We start from the raw sequence: 23,929 nt of genomic DNA, 5'->3' as shown, positions 1-23,929 counted from the left end.
AACCTGCCTTCTGTTCGTGCAGGGGCTGCCGATGGCCTTCCAGCCCAGGCCGGGCTTGATAAGAACAGCTGCAGAGCTGAGAGTTCTAAATAGCAAAGTGTCTGTGGATGTGTTCAAGGGTGGACGTGACAGGTAATAATGAGGGTGACAACCGCGGTCCCTAGCTAGTGCCTGACCTGGCAGGGGCTCAGACACCAGCCCTTGCCGTTCCCCTTTCAATCTCCCTTGGCTTCTCTTTCTTTCTTCCTCCACTTTTTTTTTAAAGATTTTTTTTTTATGTGAACTGGTGTTTTTCCTGCTTGTATGTCTGTGTGAGGGAGGCCAGATCCTCTGGAACTGGAGTTACCACGTTGGGAGCCACCACGTGATTGCTGGGAATTGAACCGTGGTCCTCTGGAAGAGCAGCCACTGATCTTAATGCTGAGCCTTCGCTCCAGCCCTCTCCCTCCATGTTTACTCCTCAACTCCCCTCCTCTTCTCCCCATCCCCTACAAACTTTATCTTTCTTAATTCCTTAAGACATAAAACTTCCTTACTGAATACATTTTTGGGGTGACATTTGCAACAGTGCCTGGGATAAACTTTGACTACTTATCTTAAACAGAGAAAGAAACAAAACACTTAGCCTGAGTTGCCCCTGGTAGGTACACACCTCAGTTATCTTTCTGCTGTGAGACCCTCACACTCAGCTGCCACCTCACAGTCAACGGTAAGAATCTGACTTTCTGGCTTGGCTGATGTCATGAGGCAGCCAAGATTACAAGTGTGACAGGGTCACCTACCTGCTTCTTATGAGAGCAGGGTACGTTTTTACCAAGTAGTCGGAGATGTTCCTGTTCGTGAGGTCTTGTAGGACTTCAGTGCTGCGCTGTGTCCTCTATGGCAAAGAGACATGGTCAAGATCTGGGGAGTTTGTGAAACTGCTGTTCTCCAGAAGTTATCATGGATTCAGATTTGAGGAAACACTAAAGGCAGCCCTCCTGGCTTCCCAGTTCCTGCATCAGTGATCTGGGGGTCCTGTTGATCCTCACCCCCTTTTTTCTCAATCCATCCATCGACGGAAAGCTTAAATGCAAAATCTCCAAGACATTTGTCTCGTCCATGCTGATCCTGTTACCCCAATCTCAGCCACCACCTAGACCTTGCCTAGACCTTTCCAGAACCTTCCATACTGCTTCTGTGACTCCACATTCTGCTCTGCACCCACTGTCAGACTGAGTTTTAAAGATAAAGATCATCCATCATCTTGTGCACCTGCCAGCGCTCATCACTCATGACACATCACTTTGTCTCAGTCGACTCACTGTTCCGATACTATCCCACGTATTAAATTGTCTCTGTGAAGGCGGGGGCCTTCTCTGACTTGCTGACTTTTGCAACCCAACCCAGTACCCAGCGTGCAGCTATCAAATAATAATATATTTGAATATTTGTAATGCAAATGAAATTATTTGAATAATGCTTTATATTTTACAAAATCTAAGAGTGGAAGGTAATCAGAGATACAAGGGGGAATCAAAAGTACTACGTTTGGCCACCAGGTGGCAATGCGACACAGTGTTGAGTTTCTTGGGTTAGTCGATGGTGTAGGACCTTGGAGAAAAGCATCCACTCTGTCTAGATACCGCACAGAAACGGCTGACAGGGTTCTAGGTGGTATTAAACCACCATCAAAATGAAGTTATTTTTCATGTTTTCCAGAGACCTCCCCTTCCCCATGTGATACCTCCTTTAGCTCACATTCCTCATCACCGTTATCCTCCACAAGTGGCAGCCCCTGAGCGGCCGCAGTGTGCCAGGGACTGTGGTAGGTGCTCTGTGGTGGTGCCCACCCCTGGTGCTTTCACAAAAGAGAACCTTACCGAGAAAGGGATACTAAGGAAATCTTCGCCACCTCTGAACTAGCTCTTTCCTTCTGCTTCTCTTTCTGGCTAAATGGGAAGGTGCTAAACGAGGGTGAGTGGATGCGAACACATGGATAACTATGTGTACATATGTGTATATGTATGTGCATGCACTTTTGTGGACAGGAGGGTGGTGTCTATATAGAGATGTGACCATCAGTTTTGCTCAGGAGACATGACTGCTAATGAGGAAAGGCGGGGGGGGGGGGGGCGGAGGGGAGGAGACTTGCTCCGCCTCTTCTAGGACTTCGAGCATCTCCCTAAGGACCATGGGCCAAGGATGCTCTGAAGGTAAGTTTCTAAGTGAGACAGGCAGTTGGGAGGCTAGCATTCCTTTAGGAAATGAATCCTGTGTATCGAGGTCTAATGGATTCTTTTTCCCGCCCCATTCCTAGGGAGTCAGAGACACCTGCAATGTGGCAATGTAGATGTCATCCAAAGGGGATAATCTATTGCCTGAGCAATATAAAGAGCAAGGTTGATCCAGGACCTTAGGAGCCGGTGGCTGTGACACATGCTACGGTAAATTTGGTTGTCTCGTGTTGTCTTCTTCCTGCTGCTATTGTTGTGGCTTTCCCCATGGGCACAGACCGTGCAGAATTAAGGTGACAGCCCCCAGTCTCTGTGGATGCTGGGTGCTGTCCGTGAAGTGGAAGGGCTATGCAGTCGCTCTGGAAGTCTTCCCTGCACACGCCTGAGCCATCTGCTAGGTCTTTTTCTTCATCCCTTTCTACTCTCTACTGCCTAACAAGATCCTTTCCAACACTCTGCCTGGAGAGTTGAGGGCCTGTGGGGCTCAGAGGGACAAGAGAAAAGAACTTCCTAGCTACCCATGTTAACTTTTACATGGCTGAGAGGCAACCTGTATCCTGTTTCAGCCACGGTTAGGTTAGGGTTGCCATTGCTTGCACTGCCTCTAGTCCTAAATAGTTCAAGACCCACATTATTTCTTTGATAATGCTCTATATAAATTTAGTGTTGCTCTTCTCGATACCAGGAGGGAAAACGAAGAAGGCTCAGAGGCTAAGAAACAAACCATGCCTCTCCAACTCCCATGCCTGAACCCTTCTCCTATAACACACGGACTCTTTGGGATTCATCCATTCATGGAGAGAAACCATCCAAGCAGGCCCTGCACATGTAACCAATCAGAGAAAAAGCAAGGCTCTCCTGCCGTTGAAGGCACTCCCTAAAACCTCCATGGGGATTTGTCTAGAGACATAGCTCTAGACAAAGCACTGCTCAGGTACAATCAATGCCGCTCTTGCAAAAGATAAGTTGCTGGCTATGTGTATTCGTGTGTGTTAGATACATAGTCCATGGGCACATACTTATTTCCCATCCTTCCCGCCCCATCCCACCCCATACCTCCCCTCTCCCCTTTGAAGAGCACAACCCCTTGGCTGCTCCAACGGGGCCAGAACCCCGCAGATCTCCACAGATAGCATCTGGTTACACAGAGCAGCATACCTGCTTCCCTTCTTGTGATGAATATCAACCCCAGGGCCTATCGTGCTAGATAGTCCACCACCAGCCTCCACCAAAAGCCTCCACAGCAAGCTTAGCTAAAGCTGTTAACCCTTAAGACTAAGGATAAACATCTTAAGACTTGAACATACATCACAACGTTATTTAAAAAGGAGAAAACATTTAAATCTGAATGATCAACCATGGGAGACACCTTGAAATCAATCCCAACACAGGAAGAGTCTGCAGTTGTTAAAATGATGGAGGTACCTGCGGGGGCGGGAGTCCCCCAGCACCCTCGGGGCACTCGGGCAGCATGGTGAGCTTCTCTCTGGTGCTGCACTTGCAGGAAGGAGAAGGGTGGGCTGCTGTCCATTTCTGCTTCTGGAGCAGGTGGGTGATGTTTGGGGACACGGAAGGCGTCTTCCAGGAGGTTGCATTACCGCAGGGGTACTCCCTCGTGGAAAATGAGAAAATGTTCCACAGTCAATCCCACTGCTCCATCCCCCTCCCCGGCTATCTCTTTCTCTGCCTTTCTCTTCCTTGCAGTCGGGAATTTGCCCCCTGGGAATCAGAGTCTGCTTAAGGACCATCAGAACTGCAGTCATGCTGACAAAGCGTGGACCAGAGACTCATTTGCGGACTTTTCTTTTTTTTCTGACTAGTAGCTCTTCATGTTGAGAGATGGAAAAAATAACAGGAAACTCTGCTATGTGTCCATGCTGCTCTTTTTTTTTTTTTTAAGATTTATTTATTTTATTTATATGAGTATGCTGCAGCTATCGTGAGAGGGCATCAGATCCCATTACAGATGGTTGTGAGCCATCATGTGGTTGCTGGGAATTGAACTCAGGACCTCTAGAAGAGCAGTCAGTATTCTTAACCACTGAGCCATCTCTCCAGCCCTTCCATGCTGCTCTTTAGCAGCAGTTTTGGGGAAGATTGGAAGATTGGATGAGAGAAGGTGCTACAATATACCAAGCTCTGAAATTCCTGGTGGATTTCAACCATCTTCCACAACTCTCTTTTCCAGAGTTACAACAATGATTGAGAGCTGGCCATAGAAGTGATTCCCGCCATCCAAGGTCCAACTATACAATATCACATCCTTCATCTTCTTCTATCCCTGTTTAGAGTTTTTTTTTTTTTTTTTCAAATGAGTTTGGGCAAATAATGTCAACCAATAGAATATGTCTACATTAAGACATAGAACTGTCAAGAAGGGAGGCTTCCTAGCAGGAGAGGAGAAACTGGGTAAGTGCCAAACAGACACATGGACATGACCCATATACCACAGGGCAGGATTGAGGGGGGTCTCTCCCAACACTTGCTGGATGGCTTTGGGGTCTCCTAGGGGAGCTGTTGGTATTAGCTCAGGACTTACGGAAGCCACTCTTCCTTTAGACAACGGTTGCCAAAACCTGGCCTGTTCAGAAGGACGTCTGCCAGTACTTCGAGGTGTTCATTGTTGGGTTCGTCCATGCTAGAAAGAGAGAGAGAGAGGCTCCCCTGCTAGTCAGACTGAGACAGAATGGACAAAGCACAGTAACGTGTCTATATATGCGTTTGCTGAATGTGTATTCTGGGCCAGGCATGCTTGTGAGGCACTGAACACTGACTTAGAATGGCTGTGGGGCTCCTGAAAGTAGGTTAGCTTACCACACACACCTAGACATCTGATGGCAGATCATCCATGCCTCAAAAAGATGGAGCTTCAACTCCCTTTCCCTTTCTCTTTCCTTACCCACCTGCCTTCCACTGGGTACCCCATTGCTAAGCGGTGGCTGCTACATTAGCTTCTCTCTTAAGAACATCACCAAGGCTCCTTCCACCTTGGAGAGGATTCAAGGGAAGTAGAAGGTCAGGACCCTTCTAGCAGGCATACAGTGCAGGAATATCACGTGTTAAAGGATAGCAGTGATTCCTGGGATGAATCTACGCACCTGAAAAAGGTATATTGATGCCCGTACATCCAGGGGTGAAGGGTCAAAGCTGGAAATTCACCAAATGGAGGCACAATGATGGAAAGCATCAGAGCCAAGAAGACAAAAGTGGCCGGGAGAACAATCTGTAGGAGAATGGCCAAGGAGTCACAGGCTGAAGGACCAGAGATGACACACACCCGCGGGAAGGCATCCAATCCACATATATGCACACATGCCCATGCACGCATGCAGCACAAACACTCTTTTAAGTATTTATCCTCCGCTTCATATTCAGACACTGTTAGGAAAGGACAGGCTTCTGGGGGGATATCACAGGCAAGTGTAAAAGGCAGTGCCTGCAGAAGGAAAAATAATATTCATTCCTGTACTCATAAAAGAGTCCAAATATATGCCATGCTTCAGCCAACACCTGAAGGCAAGTTTAAAGAAGGACTCACATGGGACTGGAGAGATGGCTCAGTGGTTAAGAGCATGCACTGCTCTTCCAAAGGTCCTGAGTTCAAATCCCAGCAACCACATGGTGGCTCACAACCATCCGCAATGGGATCTGATGTGTCTTAAGACAACTACAGTGTACTCACATACATAAAATAAATAATCTAAAAAAATGAAAATAAAAAGGAGCGACTCACGTTACCTCCTTCTCTTTGACCCAAAGTTCCTTTTCTGAGTGAAAACCATAGAGAGAGGACTAGGCACATAGCTGGGCTGGTGTACAGTGTTTGCTCAGCATGCATGAAGTCCTGAATTCAATCTATAGCACCACATAAAGTTAAACTTAACGGCACATGCCTTTAATCCCAACACTCAGGAGGTGTGTAGAGGAGGATCAGAAGTTCAGAGTCATTCTTAGGACTGGAGAGATGGCTCAGGTGCTAAGATCACTGGCTGCTTTTCCAGAGGACCTGGATTAAATTCCCAGCTCCCACATGGTGGTGACTCACAACCATCTGTAATGGGATTAATTCTCTCTCCTGGCTCATAGGTGTACATGCAGTCAGGACACATACATACATATGTATATGTAAATATATATATGTATATATAATATGAATAAATAAACCTTAACAAAATTTTTTAAAAAGGTCATGCTTAGCTACATAACAAGTTTGAGGCCAGCCTAGGGTACATTCTTAGCTATATAACAAGTTTGAGGTCAGCCTCAGGTACATGAGACCCTGTCTTAAAAGAGGACAATGGCCTTGACCTTTATGTCATAAGAAAAATGAATGAAACATATAACTTTACCTTTCATGATAAAAATAGAAACAATAGTGAAAAATGTGATACTATCCTTTTTTTTCTTTTTCTTTTTTCAATTAGACATTTTCTTTATTTACATTTCAAATGTTATCCCCTTTCCTGGTTTCCCCTTCAAAAGCCCCCATCCCCTCTACCCTCCCCCTGCTTACTAACTCACCTACTACCGCTTTCTAGCCCTGGCATTCCCCTACAGTAGGGCATAGAGCCTTCACAGGACCAAGGGCTTCTCCTCCTATTGATGACCGACTAGGCCATTCTCTGCTACATATGCAGCTGGAGCCATGAGTCTCACCATATGTACTCTTTGGTTGGTGGTTTAGTCCCTGGGAGCTCTGGGGGTACTGGTTAGTTCATTTTGTTGTTCGTCCTATGGGGCTGCAAACCCCTTCAGCTCCTTGGGTTCCTTCTCTAGCTCCTTCATTGGGGACCCTGTGCTCAGTCTGATGGTTGGCTGAAAGCATCCACCTCTGTATTTGTGGTACTATCCTATTTTTGGCTCTAAATGACGCCCAATCTTTAACAAAGGAGACTTGCAAATCCCAGAATCAAAATAAAGGTTTGCCAAGGAAGAAGTATATCTGATGGAAGGTCAAGAAAGTGTACTGGGAAGTGTCTGACCTCCCCACCTCCAGCCCACAAACCTTCCTGAGAAGACAGAAAGACAGGATCAGTACCATAGACTCTCCCCCGCCTCCACATGCACACCCAGGAGAGAACTGAATCATGCCCAAGCAGGTCACAGTGGATACCTGAGCCACAAAGTCCTTGCGGCTGCGGACAGCATGGTGGAATCGCTTGACCAGCAGGGCCTGCACATGTTGAAGAATCAGCCGAGCACCTGTGTTGAATGGTACACCGCAGTCCTCAGGCTCTGGGGAAGGTTGTCCCTTGGGAGGATCCACTTGTCCTGGGGAACAGGTATGTGAGGCCTGGCCATGCTGCCTGAGCTTCTCAGTGGGAGCCGAACAAGATTGCTGGAAACCGGCTTGTTCTCTCTTCTGCTGAGTGCCACCTAAGGGATATTGGATCAATAATTAGACAAAGACAAACATAAGAGATATTATCATACACATCTTTTTTTCCTTCCAACATCAGTTACCCTTCATCCAGAGAAACAACGGGACATGGAGGCTTCTAACCTTTCTGTTTTTGTTTGGGGCAAGGTCTCACACTAACCTGTCTGGACTTGGCCACCTGTACTGTGGGAGGTGGGGAGAATGTGTAATGGGGAGTCATAGCTCAGAAAATAAGGTCCATTAGTCTGTGTGGCTTCAGACACTTCAAACAATCTCAGCAAGCTCACTCAGCTTTCTCCAGATGGACCAGGTCTGTGTCCTACCCGCCACATGAGATTATCGTGATATCAAGTAACCCAGTGACAGCAGGTGCTTTGTCGGGTATAAAGATCCATTAAAGCCTGAATTAAAAGGATTTGTGACTGTCACTATGGGGGCTTCCTAAGTCTTGATCATAAATCGCATGCCGTGCAAAGACTTGGCATGCATTATTTATTTAATTCTCTCAGCGATTCTAAATGGTAGATATTGAGCTGGGCAGGGGTGGCGCATGCCTTTAATCCCAGCACTTGGGAGGCAGAGGCAGGCGGATTTCTGAGTTCGAGGCCAGCCTGGTCTACAGAGTGAGTTCCAGGACAGCCAGGGCTATACAGAGAAACCCTGTCTCGAAAAACCAAAAAAAAAAAAAAAAAAAAAAAAAAAAAAAAAAAAAAAAAAAAAAAGGTAGATATTATTTTTCTCATTTTACATGTGGGGAAACTGAGGTATGAAGAGGCTAAGTACCCAAAGTCTTTTAGATATCAAATTATGATGGTCAGGTTTGATGCATAGTCTACGGTACTCTATGGCTAACCTCTGAATATCTACCCTCGACTGCCTCTGAAATACCCACCTCTACGCCCATATTGACAAATCTTCAGGGTCCAACTTATTGTTCTGACTGGCTAATTATTAAAAAAGGAGCATGCTATATAGGTAAAACGTCCCTACTTTTTAAACCTATGCAGCTTGTGGTAGACTTTAACATGTTTTCATTCTTGTCTTGATTAATGTGGAATCTTGGGCTTTAGATGAGTTGTGTGAGTTCAGTTCCCATCTGCAAATAACTTGAGAGTGTTCTTTGACCCCCACAGTAAGCTGCTCCTCCCTTCTGCAGAGGACTCAGCCCTCCCCCGTCTGCCAAGATTACCACCTCAGCAGGCCTACCACATGACCTAATCTGGAAAACGTATGGGCTGGTATATATGGACGTTGGTAATTCTAGGCATGGCTGATACATGCTTGGTCACTTAGACCCACATGATCTTAAGAGATGGGAGCAGCAGCCAGAAATTCCACAGAGAGGAAACACTGCATAGGAAGACATTAGGATGTGCCACACTGGCTAGGAGGAGGGGACTAGCAACCCGTCTGAGATGGCAACAGAGAACTGTTTGTCTTTGAGCAGGAGAGAGGGCCTAGTGGGCCTCTTTTAGCAGAATGGGTGCATGTCTCTTGTTCTATTAGAAGTGATTTGTGTGACAGCGACAGGGTGACCTTTCCTGCACCTCTATCCCCTCAGCGGTGAGTCTGCAATACCCATAGTGCTTTGCGTGGCCACAAGGAGTCAAGCAAAGGGCCCCGGGCTGACACAGAGAGAGGAGAAAAGGCCAGAACTCACAGGAATTTTGGTCCCCACCATTTCAAAGTCTGTCAGTTACTAACTGAGAGCTTAAGAGTGTTTTTTATCTCGATCTCAAAAGGGGTCAGGAGACTGTAGCTGGCATCTGGCTTTTATTAACTGTCAGCATTATCTCCAAGGACTCTGCTGGCCATCACTCTTGGAGACAAGCCTGGATCAGAAGCCTGGTAGAGAGGAGGGCAACGGTGATGACATGACAGAAAAAAAGGAGACCAGAGGAGTAGGAGGTGAATTTTGGGGGGTGATCTACCAGTCTGACATGGATAAGAATCCTGATCCATTTAGAATGTTCCTACCTAGCCAAATTCAGTCTCCTACCCACAGGCACCAAGAACACAAAGTGCATTACTTGGGGCTCTGGCACAAAGAATGGCTACTTTGTTACTTTTTCAGTAGATTTTTCTAAGATCAAGTCTGCAGAGGGAGACAGGGGACAAGCCAGTGGGTCCTGTGCCATACATACCTACAAACATAGAGCCTGATCCAGAATCTTCTGTGACCTTCAGGAAAATCTGTTAAGACATGAAGAGAGGGTTTGCTTCTAAGAAAATCTAAACCTAGTACCATTGTGCTGGGCACTGCTTCACCATGGGAAGAAATACATTCTAACTCTCCGAGAACACAGTCTTCAATAGATGCAAAGGTGTAAGCACATGATGACCAAAGCTGCAGAAAATATGTACACATGTGGACCTAGGCAGGAGGAAGCCGGCCGAAGACAGAGAGATGGAGAACACTGGGTGTTGCTACACTGGATGGAGAATTGTGGCTTTCACTTTTGTAAGGTCTGCTTTAGTGTTGGGCTTATGCCTCCTCAGGCACTAGACAGAGACCAACTGCAGTCTCTGCCTTACCTCTTCCAGGGGAGTGTCAGAAATTCCAAAGCTGCTGAGCCCCAGGTCAGCCAGAGTCTCCTCCAGCTCTCGGAAAAGGCTGGCGTAGGCTCTCTGCTTGAAATTCTTGTTTGGAAGGAGGAAGATAAGTTCTTGACCAATGCATTCCACCAGCTTTGCCTCTGGAACATGGTGGTACACCAAATCCATCAGCTCCTTCACATCTCCTAGGAAAAAAAGACTGATGTCAACTCGATTCAGCCTATTCTAGAACCTGGAAGATTGTGAGATTTTTCTGGGGCTCGTATTCTCCTCTACATCCCATTGGGGAAAGGGGCAGAATAGCTACCACCGCCCCGGCCTCTCCCCCTCTGCCTCTCCCCCTCTGCCTCTCCCCCTCTGCCTCTCCCCTTTTCTATGTCTCTGCCTCTGTCTTTTTCTGTCTCTGACTGTGTCTCTGTCTCTATCTCTCTCTCTCATGTGTGTGCATGTGTGTGTGTGTGAATGTGTGTGTGAATGTGTGTGTGTATGTGTGTGTGTGTGAGTATGTGAATGTGTGTGAATGTGTGTGGTGTGTGTGTGGATGTGTGTGTGGATGTGTGAATGTGTGTGTGGTGTTTGAGTGTGTGTGAATGTGTGTGTGGATGTGTGAATGTGTGTGGTGTGTGTATGAATGTATGTGGTATATGTGTGTAAATGTGTTTGGTATGTGTGTATGTGTTTGTGATGTGTGTGTGTTTCTGTTTAACTGTTTATTGAGACAGAGTTCTATCCTATAGCCCATCTTAGCCCATAACTCAGTTTGGCACAGGCTGGCCCCCCTGAGTGCTGGGATTGGAGGCATGAACCACACACTTGGCTCTCTGTGCCATGCCATTTCTTTTAGACTTGATACTCGGCAAGTTTATTTTTAGCTTTGTTGACTCTATGACAAACATACTCCAGGTGGTGCAACCTGAGGGAGGGCCAGTCTCTTGTTCAGTCAGCTGTGCTATTGCCTGAAGGAGCACGTCGGGTGAGTCCTCCCCCAGTTCCTCATCTGTGGAAGGGGAAGACAACTGTGTCCACTCCACGACTGTGCGGATGAGAGGCTGGGAGGTTAATGAACCCACGGTGCTAGCAGTGGTGCCTGGCACAAAAATGGCACTTCTCTATTACTGCATTCCTGACCATCAGCCCTGGAGGAGAGCTCATCGCTACTGCTGCTTCTCACTCACTGGAAGCTTAGGAGTTAAGTCGAAGTTATTTTCCATGTCCTTGTCCGGCCCAAGCAAGCTCTAGGCCAAGACCTAGGCCTAGAAGGAGGCAGTCTCCTTCCTAAACCAAGTCCGTGCCTGCTTTAACTACTTGGAGAGCCACACCATTTTCCCTTGGGCTGTACCTGTCCTCTCAAACAGAATGAGACTCAGTAACCAGCCACTGCAGAAGGGGGCTGAGAAGCCCTGGAAATGATGATGATGGCATACAGAGTTGGGTGGGTAGCAGGAGCATTTATCTGAGGCTGGCCTTGTAACTGAGGCTGGCATTATAGGTACATGTTAGGCTAATCCCAGTGAGTGTTGACATTCAGGTCAGTTTTCTTCAAGAGTCAGCATCCCCCCAGGGGAATCTCCTCTGTCTTTCTGTCTCCTGTCTGTCGATTGGTTGGACTATTTCACAGCTTCCCACTGAGAGATATGGAAGGCTTGTGTGGCACACCTGCAAACTGTGTGATTGTCTTTAGTCCTAGATGATCTCATACTGGGACCGGGGAGTTTTTTACTGGAGGAAATAGCTCTGCCCCAGTAGCTTGTAGGGGTCACACACATTGTTCTCTTAGGAAGGAAGTGGGACCCAGTCACTGGATTCTCAGGAACTGTGCCTTAGTTATGTGTCAGCCTCTCAGAAGTGTCCATCTGGCAGGGAGCTCGGTGAGTGAGTCACTCAGGACTGTGTGAGTGGTATGTGGGTGTGTGTGAGTGAAAAAACAGCCGAGGAGGTAACTGGCGATGAAGGAGTCCTCCCTACTTGGGGGCATAGCTATCTACAGTACTTCTCACCGTGGCAGCATGCCCTTTCTATTAAAAAAAAAAAAATCATGCCAGCCAAAGACACATTCCAACTTGATTTTGATGGTAATTTTTTTTTTTTGTAGTAATTAAACACTTAAAACATCAAGGTCTTGACCAAGATTCCAAGGAGAAATTTTCAGCAACACAGGAGATAACTCACAGCAAGAGAAGCAAGACACAAGATTCAGAGACACCACACTGAAGAAATGCTTTTGGTTCGGGGCTGACTACACAGAGAACAGGAGAGTAAATTCTGGTGCTGCAACTGCGGGTCTTTCCCTCAGGTCTTTGTTGTTACCTGAGACAGGGTTTCACTGTGTCACCCCAATGATGGCCTAGAACTCACAGAGATCTGCCTACCTCTGCCTCTGCTGGGGTTAAGGCTGTGTGCTTATGCACGTCCTCCCAGTTCCCCTCATCCCCTCACATCAATCCTTAGTAGATTCTTCTAAGGTTTAGGGGGAAGTGTGTTAAATAGGAAACTTTCTTTGACAAGCACACGCTTTCCTCTATTCATAAAGAAGAGTCAGTAGCTAAGTTTAATTTTCCTTTTACATAGGGTTTTATGCCCTATGGCATTCCCCTTGCAAAGGCATCTGAGGCATGGGGATAGGCAGAGGTTGAGAGTGGAAAGGGTCATCAGTGAGCTCTTGGGACCCTGAGGTCAGATCTGACAGGTGAGCTTATTTCCTGTCTCTCTCAGTGAGAGGCCTCTGAGAGAATATACCCTTAAATTCCAGGGAGGCTCACTGGGAACCTGAGCAGTATGAGAGGAATGTGTGACATGGCACAAAGGTGCCATGCATCCTTTCCTGCATCTTTCACACTCACAAGCTCAGATCCTCCATGTAAGAGACATGGGAGGATGGAGCAATGGCTCAGCAGTCAGGAGCACTCATTGTTCTTATGGCAGCCCTGGGTTCAGTTCCTGGCACCATAGCTACCTGTTCTCTGTCGTGTCAGAGGAGCCAATGCCCTCTTCTAGCTTCTGTAGGCACTGCACACAGATGACTCGCTTCCATACGTGCAGGCAAACAGCCATACACACAAAATAAAAATAATAAATAAAATGCTAAAAAGAGAGAGAGCCAGAGGCTGCCTTGGCACACCTTGAGGAGGGGGTGTGTCCACACTGTTAAAGAGCAGGAGGAGTGTAAAAACCAAGGCTTAACATAAGTAAGGGCAGGGAGTAAACAAAGGTTGGATTCCTCATTGAAGAGAGGGCGCTTAGGTAGGAGTGACTTTAAAATCACGTTAGGAATGAGAAACAGGCTCCGAGAAAAGGATGAGCAACTGCAGGACGCTGGGCTTCAAAGCCCAGCAAGTGTTCTCTCTGTTCGAGGCCATCACAACAGGGAGCACCCAATCACACGGGAGATGGTCACTGAACCAGAACTGAGGTTCAACCTGCCCAGCTCTCACCATCCAGGACTTGTTCTTCTGTTATCTCATCGACTCGGGCTGGACACCTGGTTGAGAAAGCCTTTGATGTGCAGCTGCAGGCCCCCTGCAACAGACAGACAGAAAGGACTGACAAGCTGCAGATCATGTCAACGATAGCATCGTCACGGTGCCAACTGTTGTCACCACCGCTCCGTCTGTCTCTCGTCACCAGCTGCGGACAGCATTATTTTTTTCTTCACTGTTTAATCTATGAATTCATCTGAGCATTTGGAGGGCGGAGCTGCTTGGCTTTTTATCAAAGAGGGAATGTGAGTCAGGCAGAGAGAGAGGCAGAACCTCGAAGCATCCCTCTGCCTGGTCATTAATCAAGTGGCAGCTAGGGAGACATTCTGCTCTCCTCCTAACCCCTCTGGACACCAGGCTGTGAAAATCTACCAGGACAGGAAAACCCACTGTATCCATTTCCATTAGAGGTATAAATATCATTGCGGCAGAACACTTGTGACAACCTGAATGTGCGGGACACCTGTTCTCAAGGAACCCAGGAAAGATTCACAGTGCTCCACCTCATTTGTCTCTATTATGTCCCTAATGTCCCAGAAGCCAGTGTCATCCCCTTCATTTTCCATGTGAGGAAAGACAACAGCAAAGAATAAAATCACTAGGCAGTGGTGACACACACTTTTAATCCCAGCACTTGGGAGGCAGAGGCAGGGGTATTTCTGAGTTTGAGGCCAGCCTGGTCTACAGAGTCAGTTCCAGGACAGCCAGGGCTACACAGAGAAACCCTGTCTCAAAAAACAAAACAAAACAACAACAACAACAAAACCCAGAAGAATAAAATCAATTGCTTAGGATGACAGGAGACTAACCCTGGTTCTAAGGACATGCCCAGTCGTCTCTGCTGGCTACCCTTGCCCCCACATCAGTTTTAGGTTATAGTCTCCAAGGATATCTCTTGTTAGATTTCACTTACTCCAAGAATTCAGGTTTAGTTGGGAAACATGAATGTCTGGATGAAGGAGAAACAGCTAAACAAAGCAGTCTAACCTCGAAGGGCACAACACATTACATGTGGTCAACCCCTCTGGTTATTTAAAATTAGTTATGCCTGGTGTGTGCTTGGGAGCGTGTCTGTATGGTAGTTTAGAACACAATTACTGAAATCTGCAAATAGTCCAGTAATAAACCGATCCCAACAATCAAAGGTCCGGTGGGCAGTTACATCTAGAACAGCATCCCTACACTGCCTGTCCCTTCTCGCCCAAGCGGGGCTCCTTCCCTGGGCAGACCCGTACCTCACAGCCACCTCTTTGGCTCTGGATGTTTTTCATCTTTCGAACTAAGGTCAAGTAGAAGCCTGTGCCAAAGCAGCTCTTGAGGAAGAGCGGAGTTCCAGAGCAGTAGAGCCTTCCCTGAGAGATGATGGCAATGCGGTCGCCAAGCAGGTCAGCCTCATCCATGTGGTGAGTGGACATGATGATGGTTCTGCCTGTGAGCAGGAGGTCAGGGTGGGTTACCAGGTAACTTGGATAGGATGTACAGCAACCTCCAGGTTATGTGGTTTCTAGAACTTGGAGTTAATAAATAAGAACAGGGGTGGAGAGATGACTCAGAGGTTAAGAGCACTGGCTGCTCTTCTAGAGGACCCGAGTTCAATTCCCCAAAACCACATGGTAGCTCACAACCATCTGTAATGGGATCTGATGCCCTCTTCTGGTGTGTCTGAAGACAGCGACAGTGTACTCATAGACATAAAATGAATAAATAGATCTTTAAAAGAGACAAAAAACAAAGTAGCTAATTCTGTGGCAAGCATAATGGAGTAACAATGATAGCAACTGATATATCCTGCATCCTGCATCCTGTATTCTGCAAAGCACTGTCACATACAGTGCCTCTGCACTGTGTCTCAGGTACAATTCAAACAATTTGACATGTGTGGGACACACTCATCTCTGCTGTCACTGTCGGCATCCACGAACTCTACTTTTATTCTTCGTTAAACACCACTTTTCCTCTTCGTAAGGGCACACACAGCACTTTCTCCTTAAATGGGGCTGTTATTAAAATGAGGTGATGAGGATCTTTACCTGCAAACCTTCGGGGAGGGGCATGAGAAATACAGGAAGAATAAAAGAGGGGGCTTTCCAGGCTGGGCAGGATGAACCCTACAGCCGTGTGGACAGGCTCTGGGGGTTCTGCCTGATGATGTCGCTTCTAGATGTCAATCCTCTAGAAGGTGCTAGATAGACAAGTAAGGCGCTTTCATCTGATGTAGCCTTCTACTGTTCTGGACATCTAGCCCCATCTCGGGAGGTCATGCAGCACCTAGCAAGCTTCTTGGAATGCCTTATAAATTATATAATTTAGACAGAGGGCAATTCCACTTTCCCAGGTTGGAGGACGACAAGTAGGAAGAAATTTTTGTTTTGTTTTTTTGAGACAGGGCTTCGTGTAGCTCAGGCTTGCTTGCTGCACAGCTGAGACTAATCTTGGATTTCTTCTCTACCTGCATCTACCCCCTGACTGCTGGGATTGTATGCAAGTGGCTGGGGTCGAACTCGGGGCTTTGTGCATGCTTTGTAAACACTCTCAACCCAACCTTCTGGACCAGCAATAGGCCATTTCAGTGACTCCCGGTTTGCAGGCTTTCCCTTGAACTTGGGTTCACTAGTGGTAGCAAGGGCAGTTAGGGTGTGTAGCTACAAAATGTGAGGTGTGAGAAAACGGGACTCCTGGAACAGCCTCAATGAGAGCATGGGGTCCTGAGCAGTACCTGAGCGGTACTTCAGGAGCAGATCCCAGATGGAGCGTCTGGAGTAGGGGTCCACCCCAGAGGTGGGTTCATCCAGGACCACCACCTTGGAATCTCCCACAAAAGCAATGGCAACAGACAGCTTCCTCTGCATGCCACCTGGAGGCAGACAGAAGATGATGACAGGATATCACAGACATTTCCACATGGGGAAGAGGGAAGCCCAGAGCTGGTCACCTATGGAGGCTCTTTAAATCTGGCTACAGTTTGATGCTGCCGCTATAGATACGCCCACACTGTCAGCAGTCACAGTATCGTCCAGGCTTCATCAATGCTGAAAGACCACCCTTGCCTCCTAGCGCCTGATCATCTGAAAACCGTGTCGTCAGCGTCACAGAAATGTAAGGGGTTCTCCCATTATAAGGTTCTCCCCCAGTGGTTCTCAACCTTCCTCATACTGCAACCCTTTAATATGCAAGTGGCTGGGGTCGAACTTTAATAGAGTTCTTCACACTGTGGTGACCACCAACACCATAAAGTTATTTTCATTGCTACTTCATAACTGTAATTTTGCTACTGTTACGAATCATAATGTAAAAACCTGATATGCAGGCCATCTGACAGGTCGGGGGTCATGACCTATAGGCTGAGAACTGCTGTTCTGTCACCCCCACCTTCTGCTAAGGCGCACTGGCAGGCAATGGATGCTCCAGATGTGGCCCTGTCTCCTCCCAATACCAAGCACCTGAAAGGTCCTGAGCTTCTTCATTCCTCTTGTGGTGGAGGCCTGTGTCTTCTAACATGGCTTCCATCTCAAGCTGGGCCTCCTCCCAAGACCTCCCTTTCAGCTGGGCATAGAACAAGATGTGTTCAGCCACCGTGAGGCTGTGGGAACAGGAGGAGGAGAAAGGCAGCAGGCTAAGCAATTCCATTTTGGGCAATTCACCTTAGAAAATAAAGATGGCTATGAAGAGCTAGCAATCAAGAATTTCATCATGGTATTATTTGTGATATAAAATGACCAACTGGGGGGGGGGTGTTGGAGAGATGGCTCAGAGGTTAAGAGCACCGACTGCTCTTCCAGAGGTCCTGAGTTCAAGTCCCAGCAACCACATGGTGGTTCACAACCATCTGTAATGGGATCCAATGCCCTCTTCTGGTGTGTCTGAAGATAGCTACAGTGTACTCATATACATAAAATAAATAAAATAAATCTTTAAGAAAAAAAAAAGAAAGAAATCTCTTCAAAAAAAAAAATGACCAACCAGTCCTGTCCAAAGATCTAATAAGAAAATTACTTAAACAGTTCATTCATACAACAGAACTGTATGTAAACATTAATTCTTAAAGGAATATGTTAATTGCATGGAAAATATTCATAACACCTTAGGCTTAAAAAGCAATTATGGAGTTGGAGAGATGGCTCAGTGGTTAAGAGCACTGGTTGCTTTTACAGAGGACGTGGGGTTGAGTCCCAGCACACACATACAGAATCACAGCTGTCTCTAATTCCAGGTCCAGTGTATTTGATACCCTCTTCTCTGGCACTAGAAACACATGTAATGCACAGATAGACACTCAGGCAAAACACCCGCACTTTCAAAAAGTGGGGTTACAAAATCGTACGTATGTATGATTTTACTCTCCCTTATAATTTTTAAATCCCAGGGCAGTCTTTAGCACCAGGAGTCCGCATAGAAAGGGGACGACAAATCCCCTCTTTCTGGTTTTGGGGCAAGTAAGGGAAAGTGTCATAAAGAAGTTACTGTCCCTCCTCTGGCTGGGGACATCTCAACTCTGATCACCAGGAGCACAGCCTCACATTTAGAGGGACAAGGACTTTTGACTATGAAGACCAGACAAAAGCATTGCTAAGTTGGGCTGGAAAGATTGGGGGGGAGGGGGGAGTGGATGGGGGAGGGGAACAGGAGACAGGCAGCTTAGTGTTACTATTGCTCGGATGAAACACCATGACCAAAGCAACCTGGGCAGGAAAGGACTTATTTGGCTGACACTTCATCAAAGAAAGTCAGGACAGGAATCTGGAGGCAGGAGCTGATGCAGAGGCCATGGGGGCCGGGGGGGGGGGGGGGGGGGGGGGGGGGGGGGGGGGGGGGGCTGCTTACTGGCTTGCTCTCCATAGCTCGCTCAGCCTGCTTTCTTATAGAACCCGGGACCGCCAGCTCAGGGATGGCACCACCCACAATGGGCCATTCTCTCCCCCATCAATCACTAATTAATAAAATGCCCCACAGGCTTGCCTATAGCCTGATCTTACGGAAGAATTTTCTCAGGTGAGGCTCCCTCTTCTACCGTGATTCTAGCTTGGGTCAAGTTGACATAAAACCAGCCAGCACACAACAGGGGTTTCCCATGGATATTTTGTTTTCCAGTGGTGCTAGGAGTGGAACCCAGGGTGATGGACAAGCCAGGCAAGTCCTCTACCACAGAGCCCCACGTCTGCCCAGGAGTACCTCAACTCCAGTTCACTTACTGATGAAACAGGATGTTGTGTTGTGGACACATGCCCAGGCTCTGGCGTACTGCATCCAGGCTGGTTTCGATGTCTTTTCCCCCAATGAGCACAGTTCCTGACGTCGGCGGCAACAGACCTGTGAGGATGGACCTGCCAAATACAGGGTTAAGTGGCAGAAGAGACATTGTTAAAACTCACCAGGGGATGAGGGTAACTCCACAGAGGGTCAGAAGGATGCTAGTAGTGATTCCCGCCCATCTCTCTATCAAGCTCAAATCTGCAGTAGCTGAGGGGCCTAGAACATTTCCTCACAGGGTTTACTTAGCACCAGTGCCTTGCTTCAAGTCCTAGTGCCTGGGACCACAGGGCCTTCTTTCTCTACTTTTTATTTCCTAGTGCTCCTAGGCTCAAGAACCTCAGGGGTTCCCAGCCTCAGACTCTCCATCATCACTCAGCCAACGCTTCAGTAGTCAGTTGTAGTAGCCACTGTCATGGTCAGTTGTAGTGTCCATTATGACCGTGTGTCAGAGCAGTGTTCGCGGATGTGGTCAGCTATAGTGGTCACTGTTGCTTTATTCTGTGGTCAGTGGTAGTGTCCACCGTGAAGGTCTGTCATAGTGGTCCTTTGGTGGCTATTGATGTGGCCAGCCATTGTGGTCACTGTCATGGTCACAGTTGTGTGTGGTCAATTAAAGGAGTTTAGGGCACAGCCCCACTGCTTTGCCTGGGTGCGCAGCCCTTGACTATGGAGAAGCCAGTTGCTGACTTTACAAAGCCCAGGTGATGATGGTGAACAACTGGGCTGTGTCTGCTGACTGGCTGATCACAATCATGGGTAAGAATTTTTTCTGTGTCGCCTTGGCTGTCCTGGAGCTCACTCTGTAGACCAGGCTGGCCTCGAACTCAGAAATCCGCCTGCCTCTGTCTCCCAAGTGCTGGGATTAAAGGCATGTGCCACCACACCCAGCCCCAGTCATAGGTAAGAATTAACCGCGAACAATTTCATTTGGGGAATACCAAACGTAAAAATGTTAATAATGCTGTGATTTATTTTTCTTTCTTCAATTATACAAAACATGACTCCTACCTGCTTAGGTAGTTGTCTAAGTTAAGTGAATCAAACACACTTAAAAACAAAAAACAAAAAAAAAACCCCGGCACCAGCACAAAGTGAAACTTAAAATGTTATGCTATTCCCAGCATTAGGGCAGCACTTGTGTTCCGACCCAGGGGAAGTTTAATTTCTGTACTGAGTGAAGTAATGTGTTTGTCTCCTAGAGGTCCTGGGGTCTTGCATGGAGCTTCCTGTTCTCTGACCACGTGAGTTAGCAAGGAGATAGCCCTAGGATGCCACACCCAGTTCTGATAAAATCGCACGCTATCTGAACCTGTACTTAGAAGCTGAAATCTTTGTTGATCAGCCACTAGAGGGAAACAGAACCAAGCCCAATGGCACCAGCCCCGCATTCCATTCCCATTGAAAGGCCCGGGAGCACATTCCAGAGCTGGGTGTACACCGCTGTTCCTTCCCCCGGCTCTGTAAGCCAAGGATTTGATGGCTGCTGTCACATGGCTTGTTGACCCCTACCCCTCCTCCACCGGCCCACCGGAGGTCCGCACCGGAGCCCTGACCGCCTGTCCTCGGCAGGTGGCGCTCGGACCCCTTCCAGAACTAAAGGATGGAGGGAGAAGTCCACCCAGAGCCTCAAAGCTTCCTGCCCATGGCCTTCTGCCAGGCAGCGAGTCTACTCCACTGTTCTCCCTACACTTTCTCAGAAATGTAACCAGCCCTCCCTCAGAGGTCCCACGCCAGCACTAAAGCATCCTAATTACTAATTGGTAGGAAAAGGAGTGCTATGTAAAAACAGACGTGTTCTAGACCCGGGATATGGGCAGCCATGACTTTATCCTCACAGTGGGAGACGTGGGGTTAAGGAGGGGACTTAGAGTGTTAGAAACAAGCCCAAGATTGTGCTGAGAGGACCTGGCTAACACACCTACTGATCTGCCCAACTCAGTGGCTTCGGGAAAACCACTTAAACTCTGAATGTCCAAGGGGATAATAAACTTTCTCCACTTTCTCTTATAGATATTAAATAAAATATATATGAGTGGACTTTCAATACTGCAGCACGCTTGCTTAAGAGAATCTTTCCCCGCCCCCGCCTCCCAGCAGTTGGTTGTGGTGTGTGTTCCAGACAGGGTCTCACTATGTAGTTCTGACTGTTCTGGAACTCACTATGTGGACCAAGCTGGCCGTGAACCCATGGAGTTCACCAGCCTGTGCCTCCCAGGTGCTGGCATTAAAGGCTGGGTTCAGCTTTCCTTAGAGATTTGGGACCAGAAAAAAATAGTGTGTGTGTGTGTGTGTGTGTGTGTGTGTGTGTGTTTCCACCAAAATTCAGAAAAGAAGAGCAGATTGAAGTTACTGGGGAGAATGAAGCCAGGGGATGATGGATGGGGCGGGATGGAGACAGCCTCTTTGCCAGAGAACTCACAAAGTGGTGGTTTTTCCTGCTCCGTTGTGACCCAGGAATGCAGTGATTTGGTTCTCATAGAAAGTGATGTTAAGGCGGTCCACAGCTGGCCGGCTACAGGGATCAAAAACCTTTACCAGGTTCTTCACGCACACCCCAGGCACCAGCCCTGGAAGCTCACGTTCAAAAAAGGAGTCTTGGAGGGAAAAGCACATTATGAGAAACACCACATGTTAACGACCCAGTGCTGAGTGAAATCCTGCTTTCTTCAGTCCTGTGTTCTGGCTGTAATGTCACCTGCCCGAGTGGCTGCAGCTTTGTGAAGAAGATCAAAACCGTGGTAGTAATAGTTCACTGACCCTAGACTTCACACTTCACAAGTTAGGCACTGTTTCCAATGTTTTCCAACAATTCCCTCACTGTATACAGAGCCCTATAGGTCGATATTACTAGGCTCTTTTCAATAGGTTTGAAAGCCCAAGACTAAGAGACATCAAGTCTTCTATCAAGGCCACGTGGCTTCTAAGTGGCAAGTATAGGCCCAGAGCCCACACCTGCCTGAAATAGCCCTATCTATATATACTGAGTTAACCCCAAGTTCCGTCTTTGCTTCCAGGCTCGTTCTATAAGATCTTCATAGGTCTCTGGCCCCAGCTCTTACTTCTCTAGCTCCAGTACAACCTACTCTTCCCCTTCGTGACTCCTTCCTCCCTGTGCTTCCTGCCCTCCCCAGTATTGACCTACTCTCACCCTCCCCCTGACCCTCCACCACAACATCTTTCTGCAGTTCATTCTAGAGCCCAGATTACTGTTAGAGTATTAATGCCAATTAATTAGTTAAGGGTCCCCTTGCTCTGTCCCCAGCTCTCGTTGCCTGGAAACACACTCCTGGCTCCAACTAAAGCTGAGATGGAACCAGCATCATCTTTGGCTCCGCTCCTTTCAACCTTAGCATACCCCTCTGGGAGAAGGATCTTCTAGAGATCCCGCAGCCTGCAAACCAGCTCTGTGAGGATTCGCGTCTCCAACATCAGCTTTGCAAAGCGGTACCTGAGGGGTACCTGGAGGCTGGACCCTCTCGTGCCAACGTCAGGCTAAATCACAGTCTGTGTGCCTCGCTAAACCAAAGTAATGCCTACAATCAGGGATGAGAAACCTTAGGAGAGTTAGTTCAAGAGTGAAGACGAAGCCGCCAAGGCCAGGGAAAGGAGTCTCATGTACCCTGCCCATCAACCCAGGAGTGATTAGGTAACTTCCAGAGCTAGGAAAGGCTTTTGATGGTTGCAGTGAATGGGCTCTGGGTTTGTAAACCTTGAGTGGACTGCAGTCAGCTCTGCTAGACTCTCTTCCCCCTTACTGCACTTATTTTTGTCTTTCCTTGTAGCTCATATCCGCTTCAAGTCCCAGTGACCCAAGTCATTGTTCTGACTAAATCCTCGGAAGTCAGCACATTCGTGCAATTCACTTGGGATTTGCCTCACAAGGGCACAACCACACTACAGACCTGGGCTCTGCTTTCTCCAGGAAATATGCACTAATGTCTGGGTTGGACCATTCATTCCCCTCATGTGCAGCTGGACACCAGTCGAGAGGGAGCCAGCTTCCTGGCCTTCATGTTGCGTTTGGCTCTGGCACTACTGCGGCTTTTTACCTTGGTTCTGTTCTGCTTTTTTGGGGGGGTGGGGGGGAAAGGTGTTGGGGGAGTTACCATTCATTCCTTCTGGATGCTCTGGATCCTCCATTTCCTCTGTTAAGGGTTCAGTCTTTTCCAGAGCCCTTTCTTCTCTAGTCGAACAACCTGAACCAACCAGACGCCAATGTTACTCTTCAGGAGAGACAGGAAAGAAGAGGAGGGGTAGAGGGAACAGATGCGTTTCCCACCACAAGGGCGGGCCAGCTCCCTCGGGAGGTGGAGCCCTTGTTACTATGAGACCAGTCTCCCTCATGGCCTCCAGCTCTGACCTGCTGCCAAACTGTGAGGTACTCAAATCTAATTGTGCCAACTTCCTAGGGCCCAGGGGGACTTTTTTAATTGGAGCCTTGAAGCTAGAGAATTTTGATTTGTTTTTAGGGGGAGCTGGGAATCAAACTCAGAACTCCCTGCTTGCTAGACAAGCACTCCACCACCAAGCCATGTTCCCAGCCCTCACCAATCCCTCTTAACGTGGCAGACTTCTCACATCAGAAATTGTAATAAAAACAAAAGCAAAAACAAGCTGGGCAGTGGTGGCGCTCGCCTTTAACCCCAGCACTCAGGAGGAAGAGATAGGTGGCTCTCTGAGTTCAAGGCCAGCCTGATCAACAAAGCAAGTTCCAGAACAGCCAGGGCTGCACAGAGAAACCCTGTCTTGAATGTTGTCCCCCTTAGGGGAAAAAAAAAAATCAGACAAATCAAAAAAATCCACCTTAGAATTAAATTTGGAATAGGTTCGTTTTCTTTAGCCTACCACCTGGTCCTTTTTAGTCAACTAAAGCTGGGCACGGGAACTTGAGTAAAAATCCACCTATAGTGATATGGTGGGTTAAATCTGAGTTGGAGAAACAGCTCCCTTTAAAAGGCCACCTATTGGGGCATTCAGAAATCAGGGTAATACCAGAGTGTACAGGATCTCTCTCTCTCTCTCTCTCTCTCTCTCTTTCTCTCTCTCTCTCT

The 23,929-nt window shown here is 47.6% G+C and overlaps 1 protein-coding gene across 1 annotated transcript in view; it reads right to left on the bottom strand.

The window, feature by feature from the left end:
* The window catches only part of Abca4 (ATP binding cassette subfamily A member 4), a 141,613-nt gene that overhangs the window by 37,002 nt on the left and 80,682 nt on the right, over nt 1-23,929 (bottom strand). The window contains exons 18-31 of the mRNA XM_031375329.1: nt 22,985-23,074; nt 21,298-21,472; nt 18,818-18,949; nt 17,069-17,208; nt 16,345-16,482; nt 14,864-15,057; nt 13,584-13,668; nt 10,132-10,337; nt 9,741-9,789; nt 7,330-7,592; nt 5,315-5,439; nt 4,756-4,854; nt 3,642-3,828; nt 783-877 (exon numbers count right to left, since the gene is read on the bottom strand). Coding sequence (XP_031231189.1) covers nt 783-877; nt 3,642-3,828; nt 4,756-4,854; nt 5,315-5,439; nt 7,330-7,592; nt 9,741-9,789; nt 10,132-10,337; nt 13,584-13,668; nt 14,864-15,057; nt 16,345-16,482; nt 17,069-17,208; nt 18,818-18,949; nt 21,298-21,472; nt 22,985-23,074 — 1,978 coding nt within the window. The remainder of the gene's footprint in view (nt 1-782; nt 878-3,641; nt 3,829-4,755; nt 4,855-5,314; nt 5,440-7,329; nt 7,593-9,740; nt 9,790-10,131; nt 10,338-13,583; nt 13,669-14,863; nt 15,058-16,344; nt 16,483-17,068; nt 17,209-18,817; nt 18,950-21,297; nt 21,473-22,984; nt 23,075-23,929) is intronic.

The sequence above is a fragment of the Mastomys coucha genome, unplaced genomic scaffold (genome assembly GCF_008632895.1).
Source record: "Mastomys coucha isolate ucsf_1 unplaced genomic scaffold, UCSF_Mcou_1 pScaffold16, whole genome shotgun sequence".
Taxonomy (NCBI): domain Eukaryota; kingdom Metazoa; phylum Chordata; class Mammalia; order Rodentia; family Muridae; genus Mastomys; species Mastomys coucha.
Note: the sequence above shows the minus strand (reverse complement) of the source record. Positions and strands in the feature narration are given on the sequence as shown.